Here is a 23,671-nt window from a genome sequence, read left to right as displayed (position 1 = left end):
TGTTAAATCGGTGCTAGGTACATACTCGATGTTAGATGTGAAGTTCTGCGATGTCATCAGTCGACGCTTGATGTTCTGTCGGAGTTGGGACACTTGTCCATTCTTGCGTGCCAATCCATATTGGGCAGTGGGCTCGCCTTGTCTTTTGGTCTTCCACGTTGGGAACGGTTGTTCCATACAATCACGCTGACCACAGCTTGTTTTGCACTGCACTTTTTTATCCCATATCACTTGCTCCAAGAATCATATCGATTGCTTTACTGTACTGTGCTGAACTTGGGTTGTTGTTAAAAGTTAGCTTTTTTTCTATAGTTTCTCATTTCAAGGTTACTCTACTAGGTAAACCAATCGCATAAGCGTTAATACGTTTTTACACATTTGGGTAGGTTCTCACAACACTGTATACGGTTAATGTTTGTTCATCAATTAAACATTCATTTCGCACTTACACTGCACTAAATGTTTTTATTTTTCATTCTGCACTGTACGAAACTTGCTTGTAGCTGTTCTTTCATCGTTATTGCTTTTGTTTACATATGGGTTTCTTGCGCCAGCTGCGTTGATGAATGTTACTTCTGCCTGTCGATTGCAGATTAAGGTCACGGTCGCCATGTAATGAGTTCTTGGATAAAGTTACGGTCGCCATGTAATGCGATGATCGTACAACTGTACTTCGAGTACCGTCGCGGTAGGTCAGTGTTTCGCTGACATGAGCCGAGGTGGAATAAAACTTCGTTCGAGCGGACTTTTCAACACTTGATCGTCCAGGCGATCATAGAAACCTTTAGGAGGTTTCCCTTACTGGAAACGTTGGAGTTTAGAGGCCTTACCTTGGGTAGGGGGACATAACTAAACTCTTTAAATGAGAAGTCGATAGATGTAGGATGGGCATAGTCCTATCCTGACAGTCCGAACGAATCTGACTTGCCACGGTCGGAATTGGTTTTATTTATACTCAAATTAAGTTGAGGGTTTCGCACATTTGGTTCCGGGTTTTATGTTGGAAAGTTATTGTTTTCACTCAGCTAGTTACGTTTGTCTTTTGTTGACAAGAACGATGGTTCTTGTCACTAAGTTCCTGTTTTGGGTTTAATGCATATACTGTTCCTGCTTTGGGTTATAATGCATAAACTGTTCCTGTTTATGTTGTACGTTTCGGTTGGTTCTGTTAAGTGTGTCACAATTGTTTTTATATGAACGGTGTGGCCTGAGCTCTTCCGGGTGTGTATGGTATGATCTGATTTGCTGAGTGTTTTATAATGGATGTGGTGCAATGGTGTGATTTGGCTTTTCAAAGTGTGTTGCTATGTGTCTATGGCTGATAGTGTGTATTACAATATGTTCTGTATAGCAGATATGCTACATATGTATTTGGTTTGGTCTCTGACAATGCGAGCGGTTTCGAATATCGCTTCCGCTTCGCTCTTTTGCCACAATCGAATGTAGCGGGTTCACGGAGCTTAGTCTCATGGCTGTGTCGTTACCAAAATAAGGGCTTTATTCTTACTTCCTTCAATTCTTGTAAACTACCCTAATCCTATCCCTAAACTATCATAATCTATAAACCCAACCTAGCTATAATAATTCCCAATTATTATGGGATCAAGGTTGCTACAAACTGTTTTAACTGCTCCACCTGATTTAATAAGTTAAAAATCGTTGCGTTGTAAAGCCTAAACAATCCTGTGTTCGAGATCTTTTTATTCAGGTTTGTATCTCATTATTTTATGTTTATAATACCAAAAAGTGATACAAGGAAATTATTTAAGAAATAACTTTTCTTACATTTACGCCAACGTAAGACAATAAACGTGTGTGTAAGGGATCTTGGAACATAAATATATGCAGTTCGATAGTTCCTTTTTGAAATAAAATAATCTTTGGTGACATTTCTTTCCGGGTGAAAGCAGGATAAATGTCAATCATTTTTTTAATATAAGTTTTTTACACATGCTGTAATCCTCTTTTAGTCAAGTGCGAACTAGTGAAAGGGTACTGCAATTACTTATGTCTTGTTTCCTTCAAAAACCTGTACCTGCTTATGCATTGTTAAAAATTGACAAGGTTTATATTAGTTTTTGATCAATTGATATTAATTATGTATCTGCATTTAAAATTCCCAACTTACCACAGGCCATCAACATCACACCAATGTGTAAGGACAACATTTTTCGTTTCTCACATATGGTACGCAATATATGTACTATACTTCTCATTCGCACTGGTGCAATACTAACGTTCACCGATATCAGTTCTTGCACATTTCGGGTATGGTGTGCCTATTCGTTCTATCTTGCACTCGTCTTTTGTTATTCATTTCTCATGAAGTTGCGGTCGTGTCGAATTTAACGGTGTAGATTTAGTGGGCGATCCCAATTTTTGAACAGAACTGATAACTTTTGTCCCCTTTAGCAATTTTAAGGTTACCCAATCACACATCGCCTGTACATTGGCATTTTGCATTTTGGTTTCGGGCCTCTGCCTTCATTCCGCCCTGGTGACTGGGTTCCCACACTGGCACTGATGGTTGAAGTGGCGTCGTTTCTGCAGTCCGATCGTTGCTCCTTAGTTTTATTGTCACATAAAGTACATTTGCCGTATAACATATTCAAGAGAGTTTGCCAAAATTAGGAAAACCCCTGAAATCTCCTGTATCTAGTCGTGAGGTGCATCATCAGCGTCGTGCGAGTAACAGCATAATGAATGGCTGCTTTTTAACAGAAAATCCGTTCTTCGCAGATTTGTATGCTTTCTCCAGTGGCTGGTTGGTCCATGACTTCCGGTTACCCTTTTTTAAGATTGTGTGATGACATCTGTAAATCAACAATTGATAGCACATGAAAAATATCTTTGCCACGGGGTAAAATCTTTACACGTTAGTGTCATGATGCAAAACCACCAAAACGAAATATGTTTAAAGCATTTTTTTGTCGTTTTTTCATCAGTTGTTTGCTCATATAAAACTTCCGAAAATATAAAGAATGCATATTTAAATAGCTTAAGATCCATAGTAGCCAAATTAGATCTACAAACGAGCGCATGATTGAAAATTAGTTTGTACAAATTTGATAGAAATCATGCCAAAAATGGTTCTCAAATGTGTTGTCACACCTCCAGATTGGATACTATATTTTTGAATAATTCACTAATAAATTTTATCCAGTTTTCATGACCAAGTGTCCATTTGTCCTGTAATGCCCGTGTTTACTTACCATCCTCTACATAACGATTTTTGAAAACGTATGATATAATAATTTGGAATTGAAGTATCGATAAAACCGGCACAAGAAGCATAGTGAACCGGGAAAACTCCAAAAAAATCCGGGATAAACCGGGAATTTAAAATCCTGATTCGAGTGGTTACCCTGATTTTTGGAAGCAAGAAAGGTATCACAGTTTACACCGCTAACCGCTTGCATAGATTTGCGTTTGCGTTACAATTGTACGACTTGGACATTCAGTACGTATCGACGGACAACTTTGGGAACGCGGATGTTCTCTGATTAGTAATCACGACAAATTAGATAAAGACTACGTAATAGCAAGCATCAATATGGAAGAGGACATACGGTCAGTCGTCGTCAGTTCTCTTAGCACATTTGCACTGAATGCAAACTTTGTCGAAGCTACAACACAAGCATATACCATAACGAGAATGGTCAAGCAGTATGTTCGCGAAGGATGGCCAAGTAGTTATTAATGCAAAGGTGAGCTGGCATGCTTCTACGCCAGAAAACACAGATTATCAACGTAAGCTCACGCGATATGCCATACGCCTATTTCTCTGGCAGGATCGCAATAACCTTCCTCCGTATGCTGCGCGGTGCCGTCTTCTACGCCTTGAACCTCTTTCGGTTGGAAGACGCAATGCACAGTGCTCTTTCATCTGGATTGCTAAATGGGATTGCATTCTTCTGGATTGCTAAATGGCTCTATCGACTCATCGCCTTTGTTGCATCGAGTCGATATCTATGCACCATCCCGAACACTTAGGTCTAGAGAAACTATACGGCTCGCTCAACCCCGTTCCAGCGCTGGTCGGTCTGACCCTATGATCCGCATGTCGGCTGTCTTCAACATTGTCTCGGATTGCTTCGACTTCGACATCTCAACTCAGTGCTTCAAGGAACGTCTCCGGCTTTTGCCATGGCCGCAGTGAATTTTGTTTTTGTTATGTATTTTTTTTAATGAACTGTTACATCTTCTACCTCATTTACCTTCATACCTAAACGAACATTTAGAGTCGGTTGTCACAAGTGCTTCTAGAATGCTGTGGCTTATATAGAGACTCACCAGAGATTTTCGTGATCCACTTTGCCTCAAGTCACTTTATTGTTCTTTAGTGAGATCAACATTGGAATACGCTTCTGTGGTCGTTGGTCCAGTCCGTTCTGGATGGATCTTAAGATTTGAAAAGGTCCAAAAGCGTTTCACATGGTTCGCTTTTCGACGAATGGCTGGCCCCAATGCCGCTATGCTCAGCTACGAATCTCGCTGCAATTGGCTAGTTCTGGAATCCCTAGAAGTAAGACGCTCCCAAGCGCGCGTCCTATTCATCGGACGCATGCTCAATGGGCACATCGATGCTCCCACTCTCCTTGAGCAGATTGGCTTGTACGCACCCTCCAGAAATTTAAGGGCACGTAGCGCACTAAACATGGTTTCTCGTCACACCACATTTGGTTCCAACGAGCCCCTTCTCCTGTGCGTTCGCGCTTTTAATACCAGCACAGATCCTCCCCACTCCCGTTTATAATCCTTTTGATCCTTTTCCCTGATACTCTTCCATATCCTTTAGAATCCTTTTCCCTGATACTTTTCCCTATCCTTTTATTTTCTCACCCCCTTTTTTCGACTATCATATCTAATCTTATTTACTCTTCTCTTCTCACGTTTGTATCTTAATCTAATATCTGTTTTCATGTGCTCAAAAGTTCGCTTTAGTATCAGGAATTAAGATAGGTTAAGTTAGGAATTAGTTAGATTTAGGAATTGTGAAACCATCAGGCTGACAATTTGAATAAACTTGAATTGAATTTAATTGAATCGTAACTAGGCCATACGGCCCGTTGAAGAATAAAAAATAAATAATAATAAATTATCGGAAATGGGAGGTTGTCTTTTGTTTGGAGAGAGAGTGGTCATACCAAGGGCTCTTCGACAACGATACTTACGCCAATTACACAACGGACATCCAGGAGTACAAAGGATGAAATCATTGGCAAGAAGCTACGTGTACTGGTCCAAGATTGATAGCGATATTACTGGTCTCGTGGCAAACTGTAATGCATGCTCATTCGCAGCAAAATCGCCGCTACATTCTAGCCCGGAACCATGGCCTGAGGTAACCGCACCATGGCAACGCATCCATGTCGATTATGCGGGTCCCATCGACGGGTACTCTTATCTAATTGCAGTCGACGCATTTTCTAAATGGCCAGAGGTAATCAGAACAGCAAGCACTACATCTAAAGCGGCCTTCTTTCCTCTCCTGTTCTGTTGTTTTCGGCACTCCTAGGGATAGAGGGAAATATTAAATGTTTTGCCAACAGCTGTTCCATTTAACGCGAAGCGCAATATTTACCAACCAATTGAATATTGTTTCTATCGTGGTCCGTGCTCACTTCAGTTCGTGCATGTGTTACGATTTCTATAGAAAACGAATATGATTTGATATCACAATTATTAATACCATTTAGTTTGATAAAGATTGATGTAACCCTTTATTAAAAGCTGTACTTACCAAATAGTTTTTCCGTAGTGGTTTCACGAGAGAAAAAAAACGAGCACGCATCGACGCGTCCTTCTGCTTGCAAACTTGATTTAACACTACCACTTTTTCATGAGAACGCGAAGCAGCGCCTTCCTCGTGTGGATATACAGGTATTCCTCGATATACGCCATACTCGAAATACACGATTTCGCTATTCACTTTTTTCTAAATTTGACAGTTCTTTGAACAAATTGTACTAATTTTAGAAATCGAATGTCAAATGCAAAATAAATTCCCTTTTGGTTGAATATTAAAAACCATTTCAAAAGGTATAAAATTGAAATATTCAGTTGAAATCAGATCAAATAACTAATTTAGTGGCTAAAACCTACCACTTCATGCAAAATTATACGACAATTAGCTATAATTTGACTGAAATCCTCGAAAATCGACTTACGCTAACATTCGAGATACGCTATTGCCTCCGGTCCGCATTGATAGCGTATATCGGGGAGTACCTGTACAATGATACAAAGAGCGGGCGAGAGGAGAACGCTTGCGTGAACGATTGATGTAGCAAGCGAAATTGGACAAGTCCCAGAAAAGCGAGACGCAAGAGTTTCTCTCTAACGATGAAAAGAGAAGAGCCATATGAAACATGAGGATGTTTGGTGTGACACAGCCAAGTTGCGAGCAAAACCAGACCAACACCCAGAAGAGCGAGGCAGAACGAAAAATTTCTGAATGTTAGAATGAGAAAAATGATAGATACACATAAAAATCGCGCGATAGTGCTGGTTGGGTAGGTGTGTGCGTAGCACCGCACCGATCAGGGATCGTCGAAGTTGACACCGAGCGCTCTAAGGCAACAGACGGATTGCACACGTATCTGTACTATTTATTCTTGTGTGTGTTCACTACTATTTATATTTGTGTTTTTAATAAATAGTTGTTAGAACCACAACACGAAATATTTTTCTTTATTCATTTCATCGTTAATGTCAGAAATTATCTGTGGTTCAGCCGTTAACTTACACGACTTAACAACAAACCCGTCGTGGAAATAATCTTAGTTTAGCATCTCCCCGTAGTAACGATTGAATATCCGGCTGCGTGGCAATGGATTAGTCTAGAAATCCTGTGTAGGGAGTTATACCCACGCAGGAATTAAGGTCAAGTAGAAGAAGAAGTACATATTTTTCTTCTTCTTATATGACATATAAACCGTTGTCGGTCAAGACCTATCTGTACCACTAGTGGGCATGGTTTTTAGTTACTTATTAATTATCAACTCAAGATAGTCAGTCCTACGTATGGTGGCATGGTCCATTCGGGGTTTGAACCCATGGCGTACATGTTCTTAAGTCATACAAGTTAACGACAGGCCACGTGACAGGCCTTGATTTTTTTTCGTAATCATTGCATTTTAATCTACCTGTATTGCTACCTAGTGGTGAAGTCAAACCCAAAAGCGTTTGAAGAATGATTTCACCATCATCGTCATCGACTTCTACGGCACCTGCTGTTGACGAATAACTCCGGGTGGCTCCAGTTGGCTTGATACTAAAACATAGGTTTGATGAATCTGGATTGAAACACTCAAATTTCAAGCTGGGATTCTGGGGGGGGGGGGATTCTGATTCCGATTGGGGTTCTGATTGCGATTGAGATTCTAATAGCAATTGCGATTGAAATTAGAGGCTGTACCCCAGATACGCTATTCATGAGGGTCGATAGAAACCATCTCTAATTTCGGAAGTCGAATCACGCAGTTTTCAGTCAAAATGTAGCAAATGTTTTTGTAATTTAGCATTTATTGAGAAGTTATAGACACTAAAAAAATTATTTGATTATTTGTTTTGATATTGAAAAAACGTCCGCGTATCTTGGGGACCTGGACTAAATATGATGTAAGTACTGCAAAGCTAAATAATTAAGAGAAAACAGAAAGACCTCTTATTCCAGCTTTAACTAATGTCAACCCCCCCCCCCCCCCCCCCACCCGCTGATGAATCCTGGATGGGATTCGAATCTATGAATCCCAATCCCTATCCCAATGTGGTATAGAGTTTTATTCTAGTTAGCAGCGGCCGTTCACATTTGGCCCTTCGCATTCTGCAGCTTTCCTGACCTTGAAACTTCCGTTTCGGTTCACCTGTGTAATTTCGTATGGCCCTAGAAATTCGCTTGCCAATTTTTTGCCTGCCACAAACTGCGTTCGTTTTATCGCTATTAGATCGCCTACACTATACCCTGATTCTAGCTTTCGTTTTTTATCGTACAGCTTTTTATACTCTAACTGAACCCTTTCGATTGCTTCTTTCGCTTCTAATCTTATTTCCTGTCGTTCTTCCTCAAATCTTTCGTAAATTTCCTCCTGTATTAGTTTTACCAATTCCCCTGTTACAATATGTCTCATTTCTACTCTAAACATGATCTTAAAAGGTGTTTTCTCAGTAGATGCATTGAAGTGAGAATTCAAAACTTGCTGGACTTGGTCAACCCATTTGAACCATTTCGTCGAATCATCCACAGAAAGTTTTGCTAAAGCTGCTATTACTGTTCGGTTTACTCTCTCTTCCTGACCGTTTCCCCTTGGCACACCGGTGGTACACACTACATGTTCTATTCCATTTTCTTTTATAAAATCAGCAAAAACTAGTGAAGTAAAGGCTGATCCTCTATCACTCACTATACGTTCTGGACTTCCAAAAATCGCTGTCCAATTTTCTAGCTTCCTAATCGTTTCCTGAGTATTAGTTGTTTTAGTGGGGTACAGACATACAAATTTTGAAAATCCGTCCACCACTGTGAGAATATATTTGTATTGTTCTCCTGTTGCATCCATGGGTCCGACATGATCTACATGCAATGTTTGCAAAGGTCTATCTCCTTTCTCAATGGGATGCAAATATCCTTCTTTATTCCCTAACTTTTTATTGTACATGATGCACCGTACGCAATTATCAATTACTTATTTTACTTTTTGTTCCAAATGAGGTATCTAGTACTTTTGCTTCAATCCATGAACAGTTTTTTGAGTGGCGAAATGTCCATTATTATGCTCAATACTAATTATTTCCTTTTCCATCACTTTAGGTATAACTAATAAATCAATACCGTCAACAGTTTTAAAAACTAACCCGCCTTTCAGTTTATAAGATTCGTAGGGCCTGCTAGCAAGTATCTCTCGTATAGCTTTGATCGTTTCATCTTTCTTTTGCGCTTCAACTATTTTCGCTGTCACATCATCGTTCACTATCATAACACGCACATGATAACGACTTAAACAATCTACATGTTTCAATCTGGTTCCTGGCCGATGTTCCGTATCAAAAGTAAAGTCTTGTAAATATACTACCCACGACAACACTTCCCGAGGCACTTCCGATTTTTGCAACGTTTGCTTAAATGCAATACAATCAGTCACTAATTTAAATCGCATCCCCAACAAATAATGACGAAACTTTTTCACTGCTAAGTAAACCGCTTTCGCTTCCAAAACGTAACTATGCTTTTTCGCTTCCGCATCCGTCGTCTTCTTACTCCAAAACGCTACCGGGTGCAGCTTTCCGTCAAAACGCTGGAGCAACACCGCACCATACCCTTCCTTCGACGCGTCTGTATGCACTTCCGTCTCCGCTTTCCTCTCGTACAGCCGCAACACCGGTTCACTCGCCAAAATCTCCTTCAGCAGATGAAAAGCGTGCATCTCTTCATGACCCATCACAAACACCGCATCGTTACGCAACAGATTGGTAAGAGGTCGAGCAATCTGCGCGTAATTTTTCACGAACTTCCTGAAGAATCCGGTCAACCCAAGAAATGGCTGCACAGCTTTCACGTTTCTTGGCACGCTAAACTTGGTCACTGCACTGATCTTTTCCGGACTTGGCGAAATGGTACCGTTTTCAACGTAGTGTCGTAAGAAAAACACTGACGACTGCATAAACTTACACTTTTTCCACTTCACCGCGAGCCCGTGCGCCGCTGCCGTTAAAAGCACTCGTTTTGTTTTTAACAAACATTCTTCCTCCGATTCTGTGTATACGATTAAATCGTCCATATAGATTTCTAACACTCCTTCGTTGATAAGATTTAGAAACACATGGTTTACAAAACGCATACAAACTGCAGGCGAGTTGCACAACCCAAAAGGCGCTCGATTGAACTCGTAAAAACCCCTTTTTCGTTACAAACGCGGTGTATTTTTTGCTCGCCTCATCGATCGGAACATGGAAAAACCCGTTTTCCAAGTCCATCACTGAAAACCACTTTGCATTCTGGAGCTTCTGCAACACTTCGTCGATCACCGGGATTGGAAACCCATCTTTTAATATCATCGCGTTTAGTTTCCTAAAATCCACGCACACGCGATTGCTGCCGTCCTTTTTTTTACCACCACTACGCGACTGGCAAAATCGGACGTCGACGGTCGCACAATTCCTTTTGTTAACCATTCTTCTACCTGATCGTCAACCGCTTTTTCTTCTGGGTATGCCAAACGCCCTGGCGTGTGTCGAAAAGGAACAATGCGCTCGTTCGGTACTATTGTTAACTTCACTGGACTTTGAACAATCTTACCTTCACAACGTGCTTCTTCATATTCACTCACAATACTCGCAATTGTTTCACGAAACTTGGGTGGCACAGTTATTTTATCCGGCTCGCACAACAACACTTCACTAACACACTCACTCTCTTCCGCGTTATTCTTAATGGGGCGTACTTTTATACCCTGTTGTGTTACCGTTGCTTTCATGTCTTTCAACGCGTCTCGCCCAATGACTGCGTCGTATCCCATGCTGCTGGCGGGCACGATATAAAACTGTATCCCCTGATAAATGTGTTGATCGATTGTCACGCTCGTTTCAATTTTGCCCAGCGCTGCGGTTCGTTTTCCACCGAACCCGTTGAAACACATTGTTGTTGGTGTGACGTTCAAGCAATTTACTGTGTTTTGTGCTACCTCGGACAAAAGGTTAAACTGGCTACCCGTGTCGAACAAAGTGTTCAATTCCTTTTCTCCGATCTTCATCGTGATCATTCCTCCTTTGTCGCTGCTGATCCAATTTGCGCTCCCCGGAAAATTGGGTCTTTCACTGCACTCCCTGGCTCGGTGCCCTGGCTTGCCACACGCAAAACAAACTGGCCCGGCTGCTTTGTTTGGGCAATCTTTAACGATATGTCCCGTTTTACCGCAGCTACGGCATTTCATACCGGCTGGAGGTGCATATTTTGTTTTATTACTGTCAGGGTTCTTATCAGGAATTTAACGCTTAGATCGTTGCTTGCGAATTTGCCCTGCCAATTTCTCATAAGTTCGCATTTGGCTTTTTAGTTGTTTAATCGTTTTTGCAGCGATCAAACAAGTTTTGTTCATTGGATCATCGTCTATTCCTTGTACTATGTACTCACAAAGGGATTCTTCATCGACATGTTCCTTTTTCCCAATTTTGCTCATAGCGAAGATATACTCTGAACATGATTCATCCGACTTCTTTTTTCTACGGCGAAGTGATTCGTGTACCGTTGCACTGGACACTTTCTCCTCGAATTCTTCCACTAGCGCGTGCTTCAAATCGATCCACGACGATACTTCCGGAATGCTTCTAACAAAAGCCTTGGCTGCGCCCTGCAGAACTCGTTTTGCGTAAATGAGCTTGTGAAGATCGTGCCATTTGAACATTTTGCTACTTGTCTCAAACTCGATCACCCATGCGCATACGTCTTCCTTTCCGGAGAATACAGGCAAATAATCCTGTCCATCTTTGAAGTGAATGGACACGCCCCGGGCCTCACGATCTACGCTCTCTCGTGACGACGTGCTTGACCCTTCTACCGCATCCAAATAATCACCCACCCTCGTGATATCCTGATTTCCACTTTCACTGTGCTCCACTATTCTGCCAGCTAATTCCTCCTTCGAACCGCTTGTGTCCAGCCCTAAGGCCTCACACCTTTTTACCAAGCCGACACGGGTAAATTGCTCCATCAACTCTTCGATGCTCGCCGGGATATCCATAAAAAAAATTGCGTTATCCCACTTCTGACACCAAATGTAAAGGATCGAAAAGTAAAAACGCTCAACACAGACACTTGTTCCTCTTGCAGCCAAAACAATTCTCTCCTTTTATTCCAAATCCATCTCCTTTTATACACTTTTTGTTGGTCGCGTTCTTATCACTGTCTCACTCTTGTTTCCCTCTGTTTCTTTCTACTTTGCCTGTGGTACATTTTACTACGGTACGTTTGTACAGCGGCACGTCCTAGCAAAAATTAAACCTAAGACACACACACACATATATAGAATATAGTATATAGATATATATATATATATATATATATATATATATATATATATATATATATATATATATATATATATATATATATATATATATATATATATATATATATATATATATATATATATATATATATATATATATATATATATATATATATATATATATATATATATATATATATATATATATATATATATATATATATATATATATATATATATATATATATATATATATATCTATATACTATATATGTGTGTGTGTGTCTTAGGTTTAATTTTTGCTAGGACGTGCCGCTGTACAAACGTACCGTAGTAAAATGTACCACAGGCAAAGTAGAAAGAAACAGAGGGAAACAAGAGTGAGACAGTGATAAGAACGCGACCAACAAAAAGTGTATAAAAGGAGATGGATTTGGAATAAAAGGAGAGAATTGTTTTGGCTGCAAGAGGAACAAGTGTCTGTGTTGAGCGTTTTTACTTTTCGATCCTTTACATTTGGTGTCAGAAGTGGGATAACGCAATTTTTTTATGGATATCCCGGCGAGCATCGAAGAGTTGATGGAGCAATTTACCCGTGTCGGCTTGGTAAAAAGGTGTGAGGCCTTAGGGCTGGACACAAGCGGTTCGAAGGAGGAATTAGCTGGCAGAATAGTGGAGCACAGTGAAAGTGGAAATCAGGATATCACGAGGGTGGGTGATTATTTGGATGCGGTAGAAGGGTCAAGCACGTCGTCACGAGAGAGCGTAGATCGTGAGGCCCGGGGCGTGTCCATTCACTTCAAAGATGGACAGGATTATTTGCCTGTATTCTCCGGAAAGGAAGACGTATGCGCATGGGTGATCGAGTTTGAGACAAGTAGCAAAATGTTCAAATGGCACGATCTTCACAAGCTCATTTACGCAAAACGAGTTCTGCAGGGCGCAGCCAAGGCTTTTGTTAGAAGCATTCCGGAAGTATCGTCGTGGATCGATTTGAAGCACGCGCTAGTGGAAGAATTCGAGGAGAAAGTGTCCAGTGCAACGGTACACGAATCACTTCGCCGTAGAAAAAAGAAGTCGGATGAATCATGTTCAGAGTATATCTTCGCTATGAGCAAAATTGGGAAAAAGGAACATGTCGATGAAGAATCCCTTTGTGAGTACATAGTACAAGGAATAGACGATGATCCAATGAACAAAACTTGTTTGATCGCTGCAAAAACGATTAAACAACTAAAAAGCCAAATGCGAACTTATGAGAAATTGGCAGGGCAAATTCGCGAGCAACGATCTAAGCGTCAAATTCCTGCTAAGAACCCTGACAGTAATAAAACAAAATATGCACCTCCAGCCAGTATGAAATGCCGTAGCTGCGGTAAAACGGGACATATCGTCAAAGATTGCCCAAACAAAGCAGCCGGGCCAGTTTGTTTTGCGTGTGGCAAGCCAGGGCACCGAGCCAGGGAGTGCAGTGAAAGACCCAATTTTCCGGGGAGCGCAAATTGGATCAGCAGCGACAAAGGAGGAATGATCACGATGAAGATCGGAGAAAAGGAATTGAACACTTTGTTCGACACGGGTAGCCAGTTTAACCTTTTGTCCGAGGTAGCACAAAACACAGTAAGTTGCTTGAACGTCACACCAACAACAATGTGTTTCAACGGGTTCGGTGGAAAACGAACCGCAGCGCTGGGCAAAATTGAAACGAGCGTGACAATCGATCAACACATTTATCAGGGGATACAGTTTTATATCGTGCCCGCCAGCAGCATGGGATACGACGCAGTCATTGGGCGAGACGCGTTGAAAGACATGAAAGCAACGGTAACACAACAGGGTATAAAAGTACGCCCCATTAAGAATAACGCGGAAGAGAGTGAGTGTGTTAGTGAAGTGTTGTTGTGCGAGCCGGATAAAATAACTGTGCCACCCAAGTTTCGTGAAACAATTGCGAGTATTGTGAGTGAATATGAAGAAGCACGTTGTGAAGGTAAGATTGTTCAAAGTCCAGTGAAGTTAACAATAGTACCGAACGAGCGCATTGTTCCTTTTCGACACACGCCAGGGCGTTTGGCATACCCAGAAGAAAAAGCGGTTGACGATCAGGTAGAAGAATGGTTAACAAAAGGAATTGTGCGACCGTCGACGTCCGATTTTGCCAGTCGCGTAGTGGTGGTAAAAAAAAAGGACGGCAGCAATCGCGTGTGCGTGGATTTTAGGAAACTAAACGCGATGATATTAAAAGATGGGTTTCCAATCCCGGTGATCGACGAGGTGTTGCAGAAGCTCCAAAATGCAAAGTGGTTTTCAGTGATGGACTTGGAAAACGGTTTTTTCCATGTTCCGATCGATGAGGCGAGCAAAAAATACACTGCGTTTGTAACGAAAAAGGGTTTTTACGAGTTCAATCGAGCGCCTTTTGGGTTGTGCAACTCGCCTGCAGTTTTTATGCGTTTTGTAAACCATGTGTTTCTAAATCTTATCAACGAAGGAGTGTTAGAAATCTATATGGACGATTTGATCGTTTACGCAGAATCGGAGGAAGAATGTGTGTTAAAAACGAAACGAGTGCTTTTAACGGCAGCGGCGCACGGGCTCGCTGTGAAGTGGAAAAAGTGTAAGTTTATGCAGTCGTCAGTGTTTTTTTAGGACACTACGTTAAAAACGGTACAATTTTGCCAAGTCCGGAAAAGATCAGTGCGGTGACCAAGTTTAGCGTGCCAAGAAACGTGAAAGCTGTGCAGGCATTTCTTGGGTTGACCGGATTCTTCAGGAAGTTCGTGAAAAATTACGCGCAGATTGCTCGACCTCTTACCAATCTGTTGCGTAACGATGCGGTGTTCGTGATGGGTCAAGAAGAGATGCACGCTTTTCATCTGCTGAAGGAGATTTTGGCGAGTGAACCGGTGTTGCGGCTGTACGAGAGGAAAGCGGAGACGGAAGTGCATACAGACGCGTCGAAGGAAGGGTATGGTGCGGTGTTGCTCCAGCGTTTTGACGGAAAGCTGCACCCGGTAGCGTTTTGGAGTAAGAAGACGACGGATGCGGAAGCGAAAAAGCATAGTTACGTTTTGGAAGCGAAAGCGGTTTACTTAGCAGTGAAAAAGTTTCGTCATTATTTGTTGGGGATGCGATTTAAATTAGTGACTGATTGTATTGCATTTAAGCAAACGTTGCAAAAATCGGAAGTGCCTCGGGAAGTGTTGTCGTGGGTAGTATATTTACAAGACTTTACTTTTGATACGGAACATCGGCCAGGAACCAGATTGAAACATGTAGATTGTTTAAGTCGTTATCATGTGCGTGTTATGATAGTGAACGATGATGTGACAGCGAAAATAGTTGAAGCGCAAAAGAAAGATGAAACGATCAAAGCTATACGAGAGATACTTGCTAGCAGGCCCTACGAATCTTATAAACTGAAAGGCGGGTTAGTTTTTAAAACTGTTGACGGTATTGATTTATTAGTTATACCTAAAGTGATGGAAAAGGAAATAATTAGTATTGAGCATAATAATGGACATTTCGCCACTCAAAAAACTGTTCATGGATTGAAGCAAAAGTACTAGATACCTCATTTGGAACAAAAAGTAAAATAAGTAATTGATAATTGCGTACGGTGCATCATGTACAATAAAAAGTTAGGGAATAAAGAAGGATATTTGCATCCCATTGAGAAAGGAGATAGACCTTTGCAAACATTGCATGTAGATCATGTCGGACCCATGGATGCAACAGGAAAACAATACAAATATATTCTCACAGTGGTGGACGGATTTTCAAAATTTGTATGGCTGTACCCCTCTAAAACAACTAATGCTCAGGAAACGATTAGGAAGCTAGAAAATTGGACAGCGATTTTTGGAAGTCCAGAACGTATAGTGAGTGATAGAGGAGCAGCCTTTACTTCACTAGTTTTTGCTGATTTTATAAAAGAAAATGGAATAGAATATGTAGTGTGTACCACCGGTGTGCCAAGGGGAAACGGTCAGGCAGAAAGGGTAAACCGAACAGTAATTGCAGCTTTAGCAAAACTTTCAGAAAAAGTTTTTCAAAACTATATATATATATATATATATATATATATATATATATATATATATATATATATATATATATATATATATATATATATATATATATATATATATATATATATATATATATATATATATATATATATATATATATATATATATATATATATATATCTACATATATACCTCAAACAATTGACGTTCTTCTTACATTGTTCAATTTTACTAATTCTAGGCCTTTCTCGTGCTCAGCGAACACTATCCAGAAGTTTGAAGGAATTTAATTTTGAATGTATTGGCTCAACACAGACGGATGATGAACAAGTAATAGCTGACAGTTTGAAACAATTCAGTAAACTAATTTCGGCAATAGAAGAAGAACGAGACAATATGGTGAGTAGAAATGTGTTTTACGTATAATTTCACGTACAAGCTACGTGCCTTTCACAATTCATCGACGTGAATTGGAAGAATTGGATTGAGAATCAATACCACTGTGATGAAATACCTGCTTATCGAAGGTTCAGCCAAAGGTGCCAAAGCTGCGTGATAGGGTCCAATCAAAATGATTTTTTTCTAAAATTTTAACCGTGATCTGCTCGAATAGTGCTCAATATTCCAAAAAATTTGGATTTGTGCGTGATAAACCGTGTTGAAAGCGTCAAAATTTTGTTGGATGATGATGGCGTCAAATTCGTTTTAGATTCATGTGATTTCACATTTGGCGAAAATTGAAGGCACATTATACTGCGGCGTTATACCGTGAAAATTCGGTTTTTTTTTGTATAAAATGATCAGTGAAATGGATTGAAAACGTTATTTCCCAAAGGGCAGAGAAGAAAGTAACGATAACGATGCTAGGTCAATGACGCTTACTGCTCGAATTTGTTTTACGGGCAGGTTATGAGGGTACCCAATTGACATTTTCGAGCCTGAACATACAGGGTTTTACAAGTCAGAATAGAATGTCAGAAAAACAATTTCAGAAGCTCAAGATGCAGTTTAGCTGTCAAAAGTTGTTGTTTCACCGCATTGATGCTATTTTCAATAGCGCAGTTTGATTTTTAAATCATTCAAGTTGGTTTTTTAGAGGCCTTTCGCATCGTTTTGCGAATTAAATCACGTATTTTGAGATTATTTGTATACAAATCATTTATTTAGAGCGTTTATAGCGTTATGTTTATGAAATATTACGTATTTATTGTAAAAAATAATATTTTCTGTGTAAAAAGCTACGAGCACATGTACAATATTTATGTAGCCTTTTGCACAGAAAATCGCAATTTTTACCATAAATACGTAATATTTCATAAATATAATGCTTAAACGCATAACAGCATTGTTCTTAGTCATATAATCTCAAAATACATGTTTGAATTTGCAAAACGATGCAAATGGCCTCTAAAAAACAACTTGAGCGATTTAAAAATCAAATTGCGCTTGTGAAAGATAGCATCGGTGCAGTGAAACAACAACTTTTGACAGCTAAACTGAATCTTGTGCTTCTGAAATTGTTTTGCTGACATTCGATTCTGACTTGTAAAACCCTGTAAGGATTTCGAGCTATTTTCCTTCCGCTACGTAAATTGAAGCAGTTTCATGCGCAGGAAATGGGGCAAAATCTGCGCAGATTTTTCGTAACTTTGGGTCGGTTTCCTGCGCAGGACTTGAAAAGTGTCCACAGACAGTGAAATTTGCGCTGGGTATAGCAGTTTTGGCAGTTTTGATCGGAGACGCGTAATCGAGGATTCGGCATCTTCTGGTGTTAACAGAATTGTAAACAATCGCGGTAACATCCTTTGTGCCGCGTCATCGCCAAACGCCTACACCAATACCAAGATTGCCGTCCAGCCGGCACCTACAATACTGCATGAACTAGTGGGAACCGATCCGTTATCATCATCGCTTCAAGCTGCACCTCGTGAGCCATTCACAGATAGGATCTGGACCCGCCTATTCCGCTCATCAACAGCCGTCACTGTGGAACAAGTGGTTGCTTCTATAAAGCGTCGTTAAGCCACCGAGGACGTTATAGCATACTGCCTGCTGAGAAAAGGGGTTAGTGTGAACAGCATGAATAGGCTTTCATTCAAAGTGAGTGTCCCGGCCATCCTTCGTGATGCAGCACTCACACCATCCACATGGCTCGTCGGTATCCGTGTACGTGAGCTTTTTCCATCCCGTCAACATGATCACGAAACCTCAACTCCTATGGCCACCCGAAACCGCTTCACAACACGCACACCAGCAACTAGTACTGATAACCGCTACACCACACGCACACCAACAACGACTCACCGTTTAGCCGCACGCACGTCTACTCCACCTGGTCCTGAACCAACAGTTTCACAACAGTATCACCCCCCGGTGAATGATACCTTGGAAGCACCCAACTCAACACTTGTTTCTGGACCGCCCCAGAACCACCGCGCTTCAAACCACCAGTCTACAATTGATCGTTTTTTTCTCAACTAGATGAAGTTCCGCTCATCAAGCTTCACGCTCTGACAACGCAGTTCAATTAACTTACCGTATACCCACTTTATCTAACCGCCACAATGACAACGCTACTGCTGAATATTTAAGCTGCTATTATCAAAACGATAGAGGTTTGCGTACTGAAACAAATGAATTTCACCTAGCTGTATCGGAGGCTGATTTCGATCTCATCGCCCTCACGGAAACTTGGCTTGTTGACAACAGTCCATCTGCTCTTCTCTTCAATAATAACTTCTCTTTTTACCGCTGTGATCTCTCTCTCCAAGCGGCTCTCGCTCTCGCGGTGGTGGTGTTTTGCTAGCCGTTTCTAACGCATACGATTCGATAGAATTACCTTCCCGTGATCGGTCTCTCGAGTATATTTGTGTGCACGTCGCCTGCAGTAACGCTCACCTGTACGTCATGGAAGTATACATGCCCCCGCAGCTTAGCTCCGAGATATCGACTCTTCGCTCGCTACATGACTGTATCAGCGGTTTTGCTCTCACACTGAAGGCTTCGGATCTGCTGTTTGTTATTGGCGATTTCAATCAGCCTAGCATAAGCTGTTCCACAGCTGATTCTTCGTCCTCACCAGCATACTCATCAATCATGCACTATGAACCAACTGCGCGCTCACTGGCCAACAACACTTTTGTCGATGGATATAAATTTAATGGATTAGTGCAACTAAATCACATCAATAACATGCACGGAAGCATGCCTAACGTGCTCTACGCTAACAATGCCGCATCTAAATCGTGTTCGCCTGTCTTTCCAAGTGTTTTCTCCGCTTGTACCTCTTGACTTGTACCATCCGGCGTTTGATTTCCATATACGTATTAACTCATCGACCCGACGCAACTCAACGACTCGTTATAACTATTTTACGATTACGTTATAACTATATATATTTTATCGTTAAAACTTTGCTAAAGCCAACTATGTGAAACTGAACGACATGATATCAATGTTAAACAATAGCTTTCATTGTTCCAACTTTGATTCATTTGACGAAGCAGTATGTTCAATCTCGTCCTTTATGCTGCAAGCCTTTATTTATGCATCCCAGTTCAGCGTCCTAAACCTAACCCCCAGGCTGGACCGCACACTCAAACGACTCAAACGTGTAAAAAGAGCTGCTTATCGTCATTACCAAACGTGCCGTTGCCAAAGATCTCGCTCGATCTACTTTGACACGTACTCTCTATACTGCAGCTATAACAGGTTTCGATGTGGCACATATTTGAGTAATATTCAACGTAACCTCTGCAGGTGGCCTGACTCGGCAGGTGGCGCTTCTACAAGAGCAAAACAAAATCCACGCATACACCGAAATCTATTACGTACAAAGGAGCAACAAGTGCCAACACTAATGAAATGTGCAATCTCTTCGCGGATCGCTTCGCAGATTGCTTTTCACCGGCCATGAATGATACCGATACCATTGATGCTGCTCTCGTCAACACTCCGGCTGGCGCAATTAACATGAGCACTCCTTTCATCGACAGTGAGATCGTTTTATCTGCCCTAGCGCAACTAAAGCCTTCCTTCGCTCCTGGACCCGACGGAATTCCTTCTACCGTGCTGAAACGCTGTCAAACGACAGTAGCACCTATCCTTGCAAAATTGTTCAATGCATCGCTAGCCAATGGCTACTTTCCCAAAACATGGAGGAAATCTTGGATGGTTCCTATTTACAAAAAGGGCGACAGGACAGATGCCATCAACTACCGGGGTATTACATCTTTGTGTGCCATTGCCAAGGTGTTCGAACTAGTGATATACAAACATCTACTACATGCATGCCGCAGCTACCTAAGCCCGTATCAACATGGATTCGTGCTAAAAAAGTCGACTACCACCTGATTGAATTTGTAACCTACTGCACTAGTCAAATTGATGCCGGAGCTCAAGTCGATGCAATTTATACAGATCTGAAAGCAGAATTCGACTCTCTTCCGCACGCAATTCTTCTCGCTAAACTCGATAAGCTAGGATTTCTCTGCTCGCTAGGAAATCAGATCCTAGGAGCTACTACTTTTTTAAACAATAAGTGTAGAAACACAAATTTTGTCTGAGTCCAGAACAGCAACAGGGAAGATGTCGTACCCTGAGTGTGGTGATGTGTGTTTGTATGCGGTGGACGTTGCCGCGACGGCAAAAATAAGGCTGGCAAAAGTAAGCCCTCTACGTTCCATAGGAGAAGCGTTACCGCAGGACTCCACACAGCATAACAGCATTGGCAGCTGTCAGTTCCCAAGTGACATTTGCTCGTAATTGTTTTTCCATATCTGCTCGATTAGTACTCGATACGCCTGAAATTGTGGATTTGTGTGTGATCAAGTGTGTTGAAAGCGCTAAGATTTGGTGTGTTCGTAAATTAGACGCTCCTCTATCGATGGACGATGCCGTCGAGCTCAATTGTTCATTCATAGCTATGATATTTCAATGAAAAACAAAATATAATTTTGCGTGACGCTATTCTATAAAAAATGGGTATAATTTAAGTATAAAATGGGTACATGACCAACTATAACGATAGGAAACATCATTTCCGAGTGAATCTAGAAGAAAGTTTCGAAACAGCCGCATCACATTTGATTTGAAAGGACTTTTTCTAAATTCCCTTAAACTAGTGCAGTTTAAGGGAAGCTTAAGGCTCCAACTTCAGGGAATTTGCTTGAATTCTCGGTTATTCGTGCCCCCAAAATGTAAATTGGGTTGTTATATTGCGCTCCGTGTTATGCTGTATAGAGTGCTGCGGTTACAGGTAGTCCCCGAGATACACTGTACGTATTGCGCGGTTTTCTAAATTGGACAGTTATTTGAACAAATTGTGCTGATTTGACATATCATATGTAAAATTCCTATAACTTCCCTTTTGATCGAATGTTAAAATATATTTCAAAAGGTTCCAAGCTGTTATTTTAAGTCCGAATCATATCAAATAATGAATTAAATGGCTAAAACCACTCACTACTTGCTAAATTATACGAAAATTAGTGATACTTTGGCTGGAAATCACAAGATTCGACTTACGCGGAAATTCGAGATACGCGGTTTTTTGCGGCCGTTTTCGGTCCCCATTAACCGTTTATCTCGGGGACCGCCTCTATATGCTTTTTAAAATTTCCAAGCAGCATTTTTATAGAGGTTTTGTCCACGTGATAATAATAATATTATAATTTAATATTATTTTATACTAGCTGGCTGGCCCAACAAACTGAGTTATTCCGAAAAAAAAAATCTAAAATATTCCATTATTCCTTTTTTACTTGGGATATTTGTATCGTGCCCGTCGTCGATAGGGGATCTCAGGATCCGATCATCGAGTGTAAACCGCCAGCCACCTTACACCAAGTGTCAAAGTGCTGCATACAACACAACAACAATCCTGCTTTTTGTATGGGAGTAGACAATCATTATTAAATTAATTTTAGTGTAATATTTGGATGATTTTTATATCTTAAAACCTATTCTCATACCACCATAAGGTGTGTGCAAAGTTTCGTTGAAAATGATCCAGCCGTTTCGGAGGTTGTTCGCAACAAACACCGTGACACGAGATTTATATATATATATATATCTATATATCCTGTGTGTATATATATATATATAACATGAATGAATATCAAAAGTAGTAAGGTTGACTATTACCTTATAATTAATTACATTCTTTATTTTAGTGGATTATCAATGAATCTAAACCTCATGAATTGCTGAACATTTATGAGGTTTCGACATTATTATCTATCAATTTGTTCATCCACGACGTTTAAAACAGGCGTTCAAAAAATGCTGCTTCCTACTGCGCAAATTCGAGCAGTTTCCTGCGCAGGAAATGTACCAAAATCTGCGCTGGCCAGCGCAGATTTTGGCTGGTCTCCCGCGCTGGGCTTCAGCGATTCCTGCGCTGGGTCGAGCAAGTTTAGCGCCATCTGTTGGCGAAATGGACGAACTATTTATGGCGGCGGAGCAAAAAAAAAACGGTCAAAAAATTTAAAATTATTGGCGCCCATTTTTACGTCCGATTCTTCTCCCACCCTCACCCTGGCCTTGCCTTACTTGCGCTTCTGCCCGTGCCTTCCGCCGCCAGCTGATTGGGTGTTGTGGTGTATGCGTTGATTCTCATATGTGCATTGCGGTTGTGTATTGTTATTGGTGGGTGTTTGCATTTATTAATTTGTGTGTGACCTTGAGACGCTGTGGGAGAAGCTGGATTGGGATTCAAAGTGTTATCGGTGTATTGATGGTTTATTTTATTTCGTGCCGCTGCTGATGAGACCATTCGATGCCCGTGGCAATCGAGGGTGACGAAGCCTATTTAAAACAAGCGTAGGAGAACGTCTAACACCAATCTAATATTTTTTAATTTGAAAATGTTTGATGCTTCAGCGACCGTCCAAGCATCATGTAGCACGATGTATAGTGGCAATAATTTTTTTTTTAATGTGCCGAAATTTGTCTCGAGTTTTCGGGTCTCGACACACACACGCACACAGCGCGGGGAAAGTGACCGTTCTTTCTATCATGTCGCGATCCCCTACCCCGTCCGGCACTAGGGACGAGGATGCGCTATATGATAGCTGATGTTAGCGGAAGGGGAGGGGGGTTTGGTGGGGGGTACGTTCTTACGTGCGCGCTTTCGTAGGTGCGTTCTCGCGTGCGCGCGTTCGTAGGTGCGTTATCGCGTGCGCGCTTTCTTGAGTGCGTGCTCGCGTGCGCGCTTACGTGCATGTGTGTGTGTGTGTGTGTGTGTGTGTGTGTGTGTGTGTGTGTGTGTGTGTGTGTGTGTGTGTGTGTGTGAGAGAGTTTGCGCGCGCTTGTTTGTGTGTTTGTGTGTGTGCGTGCGTTTGGAAACTCCAAAACTATTTGATTCTGATGCGTACATTTTCATCCGCTGCGGCTACAAAGTCCATGCATTTTCGATCTCGCTACCTGAGAGACAACACAACCATTGGCATTGGCATCTTTGCGATCGGCTCTGCTTTTGGGGGTATTAAAAAGACACACGATCTAAGCAAACGTGCGTGTGATATATTGCACATTTATTTCTAATTCAGCTAGCGGACCCAAGTGGAAACAACATTTTGAATTGAATTCATACAAAAGAGGATTCTGGATTTGTTTATTATGGTGCGCGTATGG

The 23,671-nt window shown here is 41.2% G+C and overlaps 1 protein-coding gene and 1 long non-coding RNA gene across 10 annotated transcripts in view; one reads left to right on the top strand and one right to left on the bottom strand.

The window, feature by feature from the left end:
- The window catches only part of LOC121589997 (rho GTPase-activating protein 26), a 191,382-nt gene that overhangs the window by 23,262 nt on the left and 144,449 nt on the right, over nucleotides 1-23,671 (top strand). For all 9 annotated transcript variants that reach the window (XM_041909312.1, XM_041909311.1, XM_041909309.1 and 6 more), the window contains one exon: nucleotides 16,278-16,435. In XM_041909312.1, the coding sequence (XP_041765246.1) occupies nucleotides 16,278-16,435 (158 nt within the window). The remainder of the gene's footprint in view (nucleotides 1-16,277; nucleotides 16,436-23,671) is intronic.
- LOC121590002 lies at nucleotides 1,293-5,878 on the bottom strand. The gene is made up of 4 exons (XR_006004379.1): nucleotides 5,744-5,878; nucleotides 5,585-5,650; nucleotides 5,175-5,514; nucleotides 1,293-2,813 (listed from the first exon to the last, which is right to left on the bottom strand). It is a non-coding gene; the product is annotated as an uncharacterized LOC121590002 (long non-coding RNA).

This window comes from Anopheles merus, chromosome 2R, assembly GCF_017562075.2.
Source record: "Anopheles merus strain MAF chromosome 2R, AmerM5.1, whole genome shotgun sequence".
Taxonomy (NCBI): domain Eukaryota; kingdom Metazoa; phylum Arthropoda; class Insecta; order Diptera; family Culicidae; genus Anopheles; species Anopheles merus.
Note: the sequence above shows the minus strand (reverse complement) of the source record. Positions and strands in the feature narration are given on the sequence as shown.